At 40.1% G+C, this 15709-nt stretch overlaps 1 protein-coding gene across 1 annotated transcript; it reads right to left on the bottom strand.

Annotated features, from left to right (window-relative positions):
* Positions 1–768: 768 nt before the first annotated feature.
* On the bottom strand, positions 769–15268 carry MLF1 (myeloid leukemia factor 1). The gene is made up of 8 exons (XM_088530476.1): positions 15199–15268; positions 10087–10249; positions 7133–7177; positions 5233–5322; positions 4098–4226; positions 2921–3080; positions 2183–2312; positions 769–1049 (listed from the first exon to the last, which is right to left on the bottom strand). The coding sequence occupies exons 1-8, from the start codon at positions 15243–15245 to the stop codon at positions 938–940; spliced, it is 876 nt and encodes a 291-aa protein (XP_088386602.1). The 5' UTR covers positions 15246–15268; the 3' UTR covers positions 769–937.
* Positions 15269–15709: the final 441 nt, after the last annotated feature.

Raw genomic sequence — 15709 nt, forward strand, 5'->3', positions numbered from 1 at the left:
CGGCTGCATCCGCTAGATCAGGGCACAGAAGTCACACAACAGATCTGTCAGCTGACAGAAAAAAAAAGTTTTCCATATGCAGAGATATTTTAGTTATTCAGGAGTCCTTAATTCATTATCTAATTAACAAACTACTGCCTACTGAACCAATTTCTTCCACATACTTTTCTGATTAAGAACTAAGTTGCAGTTGAGTTTTAGGAGGACACTGTTATTACAGAAAAAGGGAGAACTGGAGAGTCTTCAAGAATGAAATATAATGGGCCACTTCCAAAGGAAATACACAAGTGATCAAAAATACAGAATTAACATCCTAGGTACAAAAAAAAAGTGAGATGCAAACACAGTGCATGAATAAGAAAGCTGATAAATTTTTAATTTTGTTTAAGTATTTCATTAGCATTTTAGTATTTCTTTCACTTTTTTTCCCCACATTTAAGATGTATCTGTGGATTCTGTAGCAATTCACAATGTGACTGTAAATCCAATTACATACTGGCAATAGTGCACTGAATTTGTGGTTAACTGATGTACTGCCAAACCCAAATTAATAATTGTTTGTCACACAAAATTGAAATAATCTACTTCCTGTGCAAGTTATACAGTGCAAGAAAAAAGCAGTTTGATTTATCAGGCCTGATAGAGAGACAACTAGTGCAGTTATGAGGAAAAACCCTGCAAAACAGTATTTTTAAGCAGAATTAGCTATATCCCATTAAAGTGCTTTGAAATGGAAAGTACTTAATAAAATAGACAGTTTAAAGCAAGGATCTAGAGTTTTAGAGAACATTCAGTAGTCAAAAGATTGAAGGAGAAAGGCACACTAATAGTAAAACAAAACAGAGATTGGTCATATATATGCATATACTTTACAAACAAACAGACAGCACCATTATCTTCTCTGAAGAGACTCCGTCCAAAAGGACATGGAAACTGTTTATTTTTTGCTGCTTTTGATGGGAACATGTGATCCTTTCACACTGAGGTTCTCTGAAGAAACTCTGGGTCCTCTAGAACCTGCAACTGGTGTTTTTGTAACTGGTTTCTCTCTGAAACAAAATTAAAACCAAAACCAATATGTGATACATTTTTATCAAGCTTTTTGTTCATTACTTATTTGGAGGTCTAGTTATTTTAGGAAAAGTCTTCAATCTACTGAACAGATGTACTTTGGAAGCTGTAAAATAACATTAGCACTATGATATAGAAGGTATGAAAATTAAGCAACGTTTGTTTTTAAACCCTTGAGCCACCCTTGCTCTTGTATTTGAGAAGCCATGCAAGGAGCACACTGTTTACAGGCTGGGAATGGCAGTCATAAGGGGGGGGGAAAAGAGAAAAGCACAAACACTGAAGTGTCCGAGTTGCTTTTAATAAAATTCACTAAAAGGAGGTGGACCATTTTCTCATCTTGCACACCTGATGAGAAATATTTCAAGATGGGGGTTTAAGGTAAGGTAGCCTCTGTAGTAAATCTCTAGGACTGCAGAGGTGCCAGAGGAAAAGTGCTCTGCACAGTTTGCAGAAGAGGATCATTCACCTTCACCATAGCATTCCCTACCAAACAGTAAACTCAAAAGCATCACAACTTCCCCTGAAGTTACATTGACAGGAGGAAGGAAAAAAGAAGCTTGACAGGAAACAGCCCATGCAAGGGAGCTTCTCCTTTTGCAGATGAAACGCTTGTCCCTACACAGATTTCCTGACCTTTGGGCTGTATGAGAACCTAATTGAAACCTAACCCAAAGGAGAGCTGCAGACAGACACACCGCCCTACCAAAGCCATCTGACCTCCTTCCACAAAAGCCGATTCCGACATAAGGATTTAATCTTAATGCAACTAACCCAGCTTAATGATGGAGTGGGGTGAGGGAGGGATTTTAAATGTCTGCGCACAGTTGAGCTAAAAGCACCGACATGCTTGTCTAGAAAAATCTCATACATTTTATTCTACTAGCTTATAGCCATTTTCAAAGACAGAATACTGAATTTCTTCAAAGTTTAGTTACAAAACTACTTATGCCTTATGTTAATATTTAGTGTGGCAGCATCAAAGCATACTATTCCTTCTCAGATTGACAGAAAGCATTGTCTGTTCATTAACTTAAACAGATTGCTTCAGAACTGGCTTTTATTCTATTGATGCCCTGCACTTTTTTCTGATAGGAAACTACACTTTTACCTTCTTGATCCATCTTTGGGTATGTTGTGAATACTTCTGTATTTTGGAGCTTCTACATTGTATGTAGTTCTAGATGGCTTGAACTTCATAATCTCCTTCTGCCACTCTTCATCAAAGTTCTGGGCATCAGCTGAAAAACAGTCCAAGTTATTTTTATTTTAAACAAATGCAACCAAAGCAGGAGAAAGCATGTAATCAAAGTTAATTTTGTTGAAATAGTGTTTTTTAACTTATGATCCACATTTCTCTAATATGGCCTGAAGATTAATTCTGGAAGCTCCATATGAGACAACCAAGAAGCCTATGGCTACTAGGTTTAAAACTTGAAAGATAAAAAATTAAATTGAAAGGCAGTTCTGTAAAAGTATATGAAGGTGTTGATATGCATATGTCATATAACTAGACCCATGTAAATAAGCACACAGCAAATTTGACAATTCTGTAAAAAGTTCATTTGAAAATATGTTATTTAAATTATCTTCAAATACAAGCAGTTACCATACCCACAAAGGGAACCCATTACATTCTTACGATGCAACATTTTCCAGTCTTAACTGTTTTTTTCTTTGTTTTTAAACTTTGGTGTTCACTTTATATCAAACTTGAACATACAGAACTTGATTTGCAGACTTGGCATTTCCTCATAAAGGGTTCCTTTTAAGACTGCTCAGGATGAAACTTCAAAATTGATATGTGAAATACCAGTATAAAACCAGAATATTGAATATAAAGACATACATTCATCCAAGTTGATGAATTCTTGGTTCAGTTCTTCATCACCGGTTTTGGTGTTCTTTGATTTTTTTATAACATGGGCACGGTCATGAATATGATGACCAATAGCCATTTTTTCCACTCCACTTTCAGAATCTTTAAGGGCTTTTCTTGTCTCCTTAACCTGTACAAAAAAGGCAAATATCTGTTCTTGCAACAGTATTTTTTTCCTTCCACGAAGCTTTTATTTCTTACTTTAAATTAGACTTTATAGGCTTTTCCAGTCATTGCGTTTATTGCATTAGCTAAAAATACACTTGCAAAACACAGATCCAGCAATTTCTATCCATTGAATGCAGATTCTGGATAGTAATTGTTGGGGGGAGAGGTGGAGGGCAGAATCTGTCAAGGCCTGGTCTAAATATACTACCTGCAGACAAGTCTTCAACGGTCATCTTGACACCAGGATGAATAATAGCATATGCCAGTATTCTCAACACGAAGGGACAACTAATTACCAGGTTGTCATGTTGACTGGTTTGAAACCCTGGCGACCACTTATCACTGTGTTCATAGGTATATTATTAGAACCTTTTTGATAACCGAGTGCCTGCTTGAGCTTGAACATATCCCCCAGCCAATCATGCTGAACGGCCTTTACCGCTTGCATATAGTCTTTCATGAACCTTGCTTCAGGGTTCAAATTCAAATTTCTTAGCAGAATTAGATGCAACAGCTGCAAGAAAGCCAATGAAAGGGCATCTTCAGCTGAAGCATTATATAAGCATTTAAAAGCACTTGGGTAAAGGGGATGATCTGAAGTGATGCCATGCAGACATAGACAGCCTTTGGTAGCTTATGTTTTAGATGGTTTAAAATGCATAGGGGTAGATTAATTATAGCAAACAACAACACTGAACACTGCCTTGAAAATCAAGGGATCTGACTCTCTGTTTTTCCAGTCTTTGATATATACAATTTAACTAAATGTATACTTACACATAAACAAATTGCAAGGAAAAAAACAGCACTGTAGCTTAAGCAGCATTTCATGTAAGCAGTATTTTGTAAACATACACTTTTCTAAATTACAGGAGTAACTGTCTCCAGTAAAAAGATGTGAAGACTGTGGTTTAGCCTAGATTAACTTTAATTCTGTAAATTGCCTATCAGCTCTTCACTGCATCTCAAAATTACTTACACCTCCCGGAGCCGTACGTGTCTGAGCTGAAGCCTGGAAAACCTTTGGAGGTTCATCCCCTATTTTGGAGTATGTCATCACAGAAGAGGAGCTGAACGTGTGTGCATCTGGATGGACAGACAAGTCATCCTACGAGCAATCATCGCATTTTTCTTATTAATGTAAGTTAAATCTGTGAATAGTAAATACTTCTTACATGCTAGGAATATCTTAATGGAATTATCATTAAGAAAAGGAATCACTCCTGGGGAATTAACCCTCAATTCTGGTATCAGACACAGTTCCATCCACCCAAGTTGATCCTTTTACCTCAATTTACTCCTTCCCCTCCTTCATAAATCTTTCTTCCCAAGTTTGGTGGGAATGTGCCTACGCAGCCTTGGGGGAACAGATCCTGGGACACGATATGCCCTCACTCTTATCTTAGCATTGTCTGGGCACAGGGCTCACCAGGCCAGGAATCTGGCCAACAAATTAAAAGCAGAACCAGCAATAAGCAGCAGCTCATACTTTTGTCCTAGCACAGCTTAGTCATGCCATGTTCATCTCCATATGTATCTCATAGGTTAGAAGATCTAGTAAGGAGTCTTGGAGTTCAAGTGAAATAGGATTTTAGCAACAATGACAACAATCCATTTTACAAGGCCCTGTTAATAAAGCAAACATAAATGCTGTCAAAACATTGATGTTCTATCTTCAAGCACTGCTGAAGAAACAGCAGTGAACATAAAACCAGTGAAAAAAGGAACGATTTCTAAAAAGCATAGACTCAAAAAGTCTATGCACAGGGTGGCATTTAGGCTTTGGGGAGTTTGTAGTTTTTAGGACGTGCAGTAACACTTTACCTCCTCCTGCACTGAGGGTGTACTCAGCTCTGTCAACAGAGACACCAGACAGCTTAAAGCAGTCCCAACACTAGAGAATTAAGCTTATGTTTAAAGTACTGCTGCTAGCAAATTATAAATGACAGCACAGAGAACTATAATTACAGTATTTTCTAGTCCGGAAAGCAAAGCAAACTACCCAGCATGTTTTCTTACTATCCGCTCTAAGCCAGTAACCTCCCCATCTTCTCCCCATTCCAGAGTAATGACAGTTTAAATCACTGTCATTAAACAAATTTTAAGTTACTCACAAATTTTCTTTGCATCTCTAGCATACTGTTTCGCATATTTGACATCATCCTGTCCATTGCAAAAAATGGCTCCCCAAAATCTGAATCCTGCTGAAAGACAACAATCAAAAATGAAGATTAAGATGACTAATTTCTAAACCTGGTTAACATGCACTGTTTCAATGTCTGTCAATCAGAGCATTAACAGGGTTCACAGCCTGCAATTACTGAACACACACAAACCAAAATGCATATTTTAAAATAAAAAATAAATAAATGAAAGCAAGCACAGAAATCCCGACTGTTAAGAAGGAAATGCTGAAGAGGGCTATGTGAGCCTTTTGTTACCCCAATGTCAGAATAAGCACATATTGTGGACAGCTTGCAAGAACTGTTTACAAGTGCTTTCTAATCTGATTAGTTTATCAGTTCCTGTCACAGTCAAAAGCACCACATGGCCCTCCACACCTTACAGATCTATTGAAGATCAAATCGCCCTTATTATTCAAATCCCATAGTGCACGGAGCCTGCTTAATAAACATGAAGCAGGACAAAATTCTAGGACAACTCCTTCCTGACATGCAGTGAGGTTCTGCAGACACTGCTGCCAAGTCATTACCAGAAAGGATCTTGTTGGGCCTAGCTCCGAGTTCCACGTGGAGCACAACGACAGAGATGAAACATTCCAGAAGAAGTTGAAACAGAAATAGGGTATTTTAACCACACCTCTTAGGGTAAAACCTGAAATTCACCGTCTTAGGCTTCCCTATGCAAAGATTTCACTTCAGGTTATCTTCAGAAGCAAAAGTCAGGGTTAGACTTGTGAAAGTAGTTTACTTGGGGACTGAAGAGAACAAGTGAATCATGACTTTAACAAAGGAAGCCATTAAATAATTGTAGAGAAAGAACAGATAAACTGAATCCATCTGTCCTAACAGCATACAAAGATAAAAACCACATCTCTAGCAAGGAACATGCAAGTTACAGGATGAATGTGCAAAGCTATAGAACCCCACATGATCCTAGCACTGGTTATCCATGGCATGTACTTTGGGATTTGCACTTAGATACTCTTCATGCACCTGAATCCTCTCGTGGAGCATTGACCATTGCTTCTCCTCTGCAAAGAGTCTGGTGTACATCCCTCCAATAACACACAGACGGTGACGGGAATGAGAACACCCCAACTTGGGGCTCTAACTGCAGCTTATGTATTTGATGCTGCATATATATCCAACAATAACTTTTTTTTTTTTTAAACACGGGAGCAGAAGATCCACTGGTGCACAGGCAATTAGACAATTTTAAGAGAGGCTCCCATGCACAGTTTTATTAGCAAGGTCTGTAGCTGATAGCATATACTGACTAATGATAAAAGCTGCTATTGGAAGGAGGGAAAAAAAAAAAAAAGAGGCATTTGAAACTTCTTTTAAGCCGTATCAAAGCCTTCAGGCAGTTACTATAGACACTCCAGCAATCAGATCATTGCAAGTGTCAGTAACTCAGCCTGCCTCTGCTCCCAGCCCTCGGGGCACTGGCCCTACATCCTGTGGGGTATCACAGACACTAACACGCTTCAGGTCAGCGGCGTCTGCTCTGTGGCTGCACTCAATCCCCAACCACAGTGTTTCATTCATTAGGAGACAGTTCTGCGACCAAGGACAAACAGATAAACCACAGAGGAGAAAAACAGGCTGCTAAATAGCCACTTTTTCAAACTAGGTATCCGAGTGTTTAGTCTACGTCACCGTTCCCATTAATAAGACACAAGCCCTCTCCAACGACGCTGTTGAGTGCAGCCAAGCCCCAGGCAGAGCAGCCCGCAGCGCAGAGACGGGGCCTCTGCCCACGCATTGGCCATGCAGACAGGGCACGGGCACGGGCACGAGCAGCACAGGTTATTGCTCCAGGGATACTAACCAGTCTGCCAAAGCCTGGAAAGGGCATGAAGGAGCAGCTCAGTGCCTGAAAGGAAACATGAACCAGCCTCCTTTAGTTATTGTTTCTACTAGGAGACACAGAACTGGCTAGTGCATTTTCATGTACAGCAGGTGATATTAAATATTTCTGATCAAATACAGTCACTCAAGGACACCTTGGCAATTTAGAGAGTGCTATGACCATATGCAATAGTTTCTTGGTACATAGAAACAAAAAAACAGTAACTCACCACATCTAATAATTCACATTCATAAGTATGTACTAGAAGCACTTGAAGCTAAAAATTGAGAACCGTTTGTACACCACAGCCTTTACATTGGAATTAAAATTAGGTCTAATACTTCAGATGTCACCTGCTTCTCTAAAAACACTTGATTCTATTCACGCAATAGCATCCCATTACTGAAAGCTGATTAAAATCATCAATATACCTCTTAAATTTGTGTAAAATTATGTCAGTGTTTTAAAATACAGTTAGAGATTAAAAAACAAAAATAAGGGAAGCAACCAATCGTTCACAAGCACTCTTTGCATATTACAATAAAATATAAATACATTTCTCTAAAATATCCATAGTCCTCTTGCAATAAAGAAAACGAAGCCTGACTCATCAGCAGTTTCAAAGGTCACTGCAGAGAAGTTCTAAGTATATCTATCATCATATACAGAACCATCTGAAGACTAATAAATCCCCCATGAGCAGGTTATATTCTTCTGCAGATGTATAAATAGATGTAGCTATAAACACCAGCAAATACAGTTCCTGTTTGACCAGCACATATTGAATATCCCTATATGACAGGGCAATGAGATCCTAGAAAACAAATTGATGTTTCCAGGAAACTCAGATGGAAGAGTTATATAAAAGCCTACCTAAAGAAAGGCTGGTTAAGCAGAAGCACAAACTCTTTATAAAAAGATTACAATTGCAAAAGTAAAAAATTTTTGCCTGCAGAGAATCAGATTGTAGTTCTATCTAATATGTGGGGGTAGAAAAGTCTATAATCCTATTGGGTACAAAAGGACATGCTAGTAAATAATAATTTAATCTTTACTGTGACTAATAACTTTAAGTACTCTATTTTACAAGATATTGAAAGCTCTTAATTATTTGCCTATTATATATGGCAATCAGATATCCTATTGACCAAGCTTCTGTTCAAGTTCCATCATGGTTTCCAGTTAACAAGAACTGGCTTTTTTTTTTTTTTTTTTTTTTGGGAGAGGGAGCTGAAAACTATTATGACATTAAGTTTTTCAAAAAGTTCAAAACTACAGTGAAGTTCTCCTAGTCAAGTGGAGCAAAATAAATGCAAGCCAGACTGTTTATCACGGAACTCGTGTGCATGCATGCATATCTCTGAAAATGTTTTCCCCTATTCTTCCTCATACTCCTTATCTCCTCTTCCACTTCCCCTCAAAAGGAGGAAAATTGACACTGAAGATCTGTTTGAATATTGCAAATTTCAAAAGTTTTTAATTTTTCAAACACATTATGCATGTAGCATTGTGATAACAAATTTTCATTTGTAAAGAAAGCTTAGGTACGCTATAATCTACTTTATAAACAAATTACAATGTTAACAGTACTCATAGAATTAACCTAAAGTGTGCTGTACACAACAAAGATATAGTTAGATTTTTATGTAGGAACATATGGATATCAAATTTGCTTGCATCATTTCTGAAAGAATGGCAAAAGCAAGTCAGGACTACTATAAAGATCCAATAATCAGTACTGACTTTTCTTCTGAAAACTTACGTGAAATGTGAAGAGCTTCAAAATGACACATTGAAAAGATTTTAGGAGGTGCAGAATTCTTTTGTACTCAGCAAAATAACACAGTGCTCTTGCACCTTTAAATCCTTTAAAAGGTGAGGCACAGGAAATGTTATGCTTTATCTCCCATTGCCAAAATACCAAAATAGGTTAGGTCCATTTTTAAGTATCTACTAAGCACAGCTTAAGAAACTGCTTCAAGAGAGACAAGCCTTTCCCTTAGTTAGATCCAGTACATCTATATTTGAAACTAACTGGCAACACATGAGTGCAGAGGAAAGAATCTGACAGTTACCCTCTTGACCTGCAGGTGACAGTCTGTTTCAGCTATGCTGAAATTCTGAATATCTATGTTTGAATAACCTGGCTGAGTTCCATAACCCTCTATAATCTGCTTTGTCCTGGAACTCAAACAGTAGTGAGTGACGCTGACTTAATAAAAAATAACATTCAAAATATTTTGCTCGTGCTGAGGAAAAAGAGAAGTGATGGTGGGAGCTTTTTTAATTAGGTAAGATTTAACTAGAGAAACATAGGCAATAATTGTAACTCATAGATAATCGAAAATGTACTTTCTGTACACAGATTTTTGCCTTCTCAGTTGTAGGTGACCATCTACAGGAATATTAGGTTTCATATCAGTTTACATCTTCTGTAATTCTTACAGCCATGTAGCTACAGGAAATTATTAAGAATTGGAAAAAAATAGAATATGAAGCCTTTATACAAAATAAATTGAAAGATTTTAACATGCTAGGTGTTCTAGAGGGCTGAAACATAAGCTTGGCTTTCATATATGAGTGGAAGTTGAGTGTTAATTATTTACCATTTAACATTTAACACATAGTATTTATTAAAATAATCATTTAAAAGAAATATTTACTAGTACACAGATGTATTATTAGTTCTAATACAAATAAGCTTGACAAAATAAATGCTCAAGTCTTTGACCATTTCAGAATTAAGAGGTATTATTCACATTTTATTGAGAACGATACAAGTAATCTGACCAAGGTCACAGGCCTGCTTTTCCACTGGACTAAGTTTAGGCAAAATGCAAATGTGAAGTCAAATATAGTATAGCAAGTATAAATTCTATTTAACAATGGCAGAGAAAACAAACAAAATAAACAAAATAACCCCCAAATCTTACTCTGCGACTTCCTCTCGGAGCAAGCTGAGATTCATGGCGCGTTCTTCGATCGACCCCTCTCTCCCTACCATCCGTTATGCTGAGAAATGGATCCCTTCCGAAAGGATCAGAGAAACTTCTCATCATCTGGCGCATATATTCATGATGAGCCGCAAAGGGATCACTGAAAGAGAGACATTCCACACAGAAGGTTAGCGTATGTTCTTTCAAGCTATGTAAAATAGTTACAAAATATTTTAAAACTGATTTTTTAAATCATTCCATAGGTGTTCTATTTATATTTTTTTATTTTAATAGAACCCAATTAGGAAGTCATTGCCCACTATTCTCACTTTCACATTTTTCCCCATCTCTCAGGTTACTTGGCTTTTTTTTTTTTTAAAAAAAAAAAAAAAAAAGCTTTTGTCTTCTTACACCACCTCTCATTACTCTCATTTTTCTTGGCCTCCTATTTGTTTTTCCTCTTTCTTCATATTTTGTGAAGCTTTCCATCCTTCACAGACATCTTTCACTCCAGTTTACACATTCCCAAACTCCCAGAAACTCCAAGTATGATCTGTACCTTACCTTTAGTTTCTTTTACCTGCAGCCCCTGAAATTAAGAGAATCCCGTTTTCCCCTGTGCTTTGGTCTTGTAGAGGTTAGTGGGGGATTAATCACTGATCTTAACCTGTCTTGCTAAGAAGTTTTCCACCACTTCCTCTTCTAGGTGCTTCCATTCTAGTTTTCATTCTCTTCAACCCACATGCTTGAAAACTTGTAGCATCCACTAAATTTCAGCCAGCTTTCTCTCCTTTATTTTATGACTCACTATTGCATTGTCACTTTCCCAGTTCCCAGTGTTCTGATATCCTGCCTCTCCATGCAGGAAAAGCAAAAATTCCCACCTTCCTGCTTTCCTTGGGAGCTTTTGTCTCTTCTCTCCTCCTTCCTAACACTCATTTTTTGTCTCCCAACAGCTATAGAGCTCCACCATAACTCCTAAGCTCAGCTTGCAAACAAATTGTTGCACACAGCACCCCATTGTTTGAACTAGAGTTCAAACTGAGGCCAGAAGTAAAATACAATGTTGGCACAAACACAATGTATGTTCAGTACTGTTGCCTACAGCCTAGTGAAGGCTACGAATTTTCGGGTGAGGGGAGGGCGGGGGTATTAAAACAACACCACCACCACACACTTGATTTTCTCTCTTCATCTCCCTTTTAATTTTTGCCGGTGCTACTCCACTGAAAATCACTTTGTGTTAACAGCCACCTCCTAGATTTGTTTACTCTATCTTAACAGCACCTCATCTCCCTTTCCACCTATTTCTTGGCATTCCCCAGATACCTCATGCCCTCATTCCTGCAGGCCACTGCAACCTTTCCTATAAAACAACTTCTTCCTCCACACAGGAAAAGCTTCGGGTTGCTCCCCTGACTTCACCAATTATCTCCTGAATAGATTTCCCTGCCTCTCCCCCAGCCCCATCCGCGGCCCTATGAAAATGAGCCACTCTGATCTCTTCTTGCGCCCCACATAGCATTTGACTTTCCTTAAATGAAAATATATATATACACACACACACACATAAACACTAACAGAAATGAGGCTACACTTTCAACACGGGATTAATCCTCCAACACGATCTGTAACCCAACAACATCCCTTTAGGCGATGCACCCGCTAAGCCACTCCACCGCAGGCAGACAGGCTGCTGGCGCTCACAAGTATTTTTTCCCCTGTCATGAGCAGAGCCTCTCCACCCTACTCACATGACTGCCAGCTTGAGCTTCAATCCAACGTGATAAGCAGCTCTCAGACAGCAAGAGCCTCCTTGTTTTTCCAGGGGATGAAAAACAGATGCAAAATTACTGCACAAGTCCAGATCAGGAGAGCACATACATTGGCCCTTGGGTAGTGTTTATTTCCATATAATCTCCTCCAGCACCATCTGAACTTATTTTTGTTAACATATCGGCACTACTGTAACTTCATGTTTTGTTTAATCCATTACTTATAAACAAAGGCAATCAGAATTAAGAAATAAAGTTGATTTTTTTTGCCTTATTTCCATTTTTCCAGCAACTTCTGTTGGCCATTCATTTTTCATTTAAAGCATCTGATGCACCAATACTTGTACCTAGAACTACCTTTTTTTATTATTATTGTTTCTTTTTCCCTCTACAGGAGGCCACAACACATCTCAGAAGCATGGCTTCTTACCATCTGCTGCAAAATTCCTGCTGCAGAGTGCCAATCCAGGAGGAGAAGTACACTTTCCCAGTTCCCTGAAATGTCTCAAGTTTAAGCACATTTTAGGGATCAAAGTGCAAAGCAGCACTAACGTTGTCAAGCCTTCAAAGAAATATTATGAGTTCTGTATGTTCCAGAGTAAGACAAAAACGAGAGGGGAGATTCAACTGAAAACCTGCCTGGAAAATAAAGAGGCAAAGGCACTAAGCTTACCATCTTAGTTTTAAGACATATAAATTGTCTTTTTATCTTCAATAGAGGATAAAAGATCTGAAGTCCTTCCTTCGGGTCGCATATTTTGCAGGACAGCAGCAGCAGATGGACAACATCCTAGCTTAACTACTGCTGATCACATCTACATTCAAAGTTTGTCTTTCTTTAGAGCAAATAAAGTTTTGGAAGTCATGTGTCAGTTTCTTCTACACACTTGGCACTACTATACCGCACCATTGACTGAGAAAGGAATGAAGGTTTTTAGAAGGGTTTGGCACATTGATTTAGTGTCCTAAACACATTAGCCACCATAAATTCCCTAAGTTCTTAAGAGAAATATCAACCATCTGTACAGTCATTGTTCTGTTATTTTCCAATAACAGATAGTTAGCTAGCAGATAGTTAACTTGACCTTCACTTGACATTCATGTTTGAAGGGAGCACTAAAGGGAACCAAAAGTCCAGCCTCCAAGCCTGTTAAGATATAAAACAAATACAACTATACAGAAAAGACAATATTAAGAATGAAAAGGCAGATACTAACACACACCGTAAAGAGCTGCACTGGCAGACACATCAGTTGGTGAGTTTAGCTCCTGTAGGGTTCACATTCAACTTCTAAAGTTTAAGGCTCTATGTTCCAGCTGAAACCAATTACACGATCAGAGCAGAGTAGCCAAATGACTGCTCCTCCTTCCTTCATCGTATGTTTCTCTTCAGTTGAAAACCAGTAACTTAGAAGAAATTCAGTTCATGATTTCTCAAAACTATGCTTCATATTTTAGCTTCCTAATTCAAACAAGGCATAGTTGAAAGTTCCAAGCTGCAGGAGCACACTGAATATAACACCTGGAACAATAAAACAAAACCTGTGCAATGGTAAATCAGAAACACGGGACGACTGCACTTGGCAGAGGAGATTCCACTTTTGCACCTGTCCAAGCCATTGAGGGAAGCTCAGCACAGGCTTTGGAAGCATGTTGGCTCATGGATCAGAGCCTCCCAGCACAGCTGCTTGGGGATGGGGACCTTGCCTTTAACTCGGGCACTATTCCCAGCCCAACAGTCCAAACCTCTCCTTGTGAGGCAACGGAAACCTAGCATTACAGTTTTGGAAGCTAATCTTCTTATATAAAGCAGTAAGCTCACTTCCCTATCCATAGGTAAGACAGGTACACCAGGACAGCACTAAAAGAACATATCTCAGTCCCTTCTCTGTGTTTGACACGTGTTTGCCTGCATGTACCTGCTCCCTCCTAGCTGCTCCAACATCTCTCTCCATTTTTTAACTGTACCACGGACTACACTAAAAATTAACAAGATAAGAGCAACTGATATTTAGGAGGACCATGAAAGCATACTTTGAACACACAGGTTACTGTAAACTGCATTTTCACTTTTATTTTCACTTTGCATAAGGAATATATACAGTGAATTTCCTGCAGTGTCCCCAGGTGTAACCTACAGCAACATATATGCTATTAACAACCCACCAGCCAAATGCACTCAAAGTTCGTACAGCTCCAGAGGCCATCCCAGTGCTAAGAACCTGCTTCTGCAGCAGAGCAGCAGATCCTGCTTTGAGGGCTGCAAGGGCAATCTCAGCTAGAATATCCTGTAGCCAGGAGATAGAGAGTCAACAAACCCCCGGCACAAGCCCTGCTGCATGATCCTTCCTTGTAGACCCAATCCTATCACACTTACCTTGCAATTAAGCTCCACGTAGTAAGCACTATGCCCCCCTCCAAAAATTAATAGGCTCCCCTGAGTACTCATCCTTACCTGCTGCAAGTTAATTTCTGACAAATCATGCAAGTTTGAGGTCAAATCAGGTGCTTTAACTTCTGGGGCTTCCCAATACCCCAGTGGAGCACCTGTTATTTTAGCCTACCTTTTCAAAGCAAATAAGGATTCCCACATTAGTTTCCCACAGGGAAATTAAGCTAATTCTGTAGTGTAAACATGCACACACACATTAACCACTAAAGCACTATCACTGAACTCTTGGAAGAGAAATAAGAAAGCCCTTCTGCCTAACTGAAGCACCAACATGTTCTACAAATGAGCTCTGGAAGGATAGATGTTTTCCATTAAGTTCTTCAGGTGATCTCACAGAGGCACTTGCAAAGTTTTAATGTAAGAACACCAGCCAGGGCTGTACTTATCATAGGCATCCACAGCAGGTGCTCAAAAAGAGCCTTCTGAATACATTAATAAATTTAAAGCCGCAAAAAAAAAAAAAAAAAAAAAGAACACCTACTTTTTAATTTTTTTAAGAAGCTGTTAAAGACACTACAGAAGTCAGGCAACTCCAACCCACGGCGGCGCTTTCCCCCCCAACACGCATCACTGAAGTTAGTACCGTGCTCTGCACTGCAACACGACCCACGAAAAGATAAAAGAGCATTAGCGAGAAGAGGAGTAAAACCCGAAACTTTGATATTTAGGACGATCAGCGACAGTTTTAGCCCGCTACGTAACCCCGAGCCTCCAGGGCTTCGGCTCTGCCCGAACCGCGTCCCTCGGGGTCCCCCAACGGCTCCTTCTCGGCAAAGCGGCTCCGGGCGGCGAAGCCCCCCGGCGGCAGCTCCCCCAGCGCAGGCAGGCTCCGTTCCGGGGGGCCCCCCGCAGCCGCTCCCGGGGCCCGGCGAGGCTCCTCACCGGAAAAACGGGTCCTCCTCGAAGCAGCGCCCCAGGCCCCCGAACATGGCGGCACCACAGCAGCTCCCGCTCTGCGGCCGCGCGGCCCCGCGCGCCGATCCCCCTCCCGGCCCCCGCCCCTCCACGTCACGCCGCTCCAGCGCCGCCATTGGCCGCCGCGGGGCGTGACGATACAGGCGGGGGGCGGGGCGCGGAGGGGCCGCGGTTGCCGTGGCAACCGACGCCGCCGCTTGACCCGGTTCCAGAAGGTTCTGGCGGCGCCGCAGAACCGGCCCCGGGCGGATTTTGCCGCGTTTTCTGTGGGGCTCCCCTCGAGTTCCCAGCGCACCGGGGCAGGAACGCTTTAAAAGAGAGACAGTCCATCAAGGCACAGGTAGAAGTATGCAATACTGAATATTTGAAAGTAAGTTTGTAAATAATATATATATATATATAAACAGACACGTGTATATACATAGCGCTTTGTGGTGTGAAAACGAGTAATAAACGGAGGTCTCGTGACAGGACTGCT

The sequence above is a fragment of the Tinamus guttatus genome, unplaced genomic scaffold (assembly GCF_059628265.1).
Source record: "Tinamus guttatus ecotype Peru unplaced genomic scaffold, ASM5962826v1 Tinamus_guttatus_pri_ptg000376l, whole genome shotgun sequence".
In the NCBI taxonomy this organism is placed as follows: Eukaryota; Metazoa; Chordata; class Aves; order Tinamiformes; family Tinamidae; genus Tinamus; species Tinamus guttatus.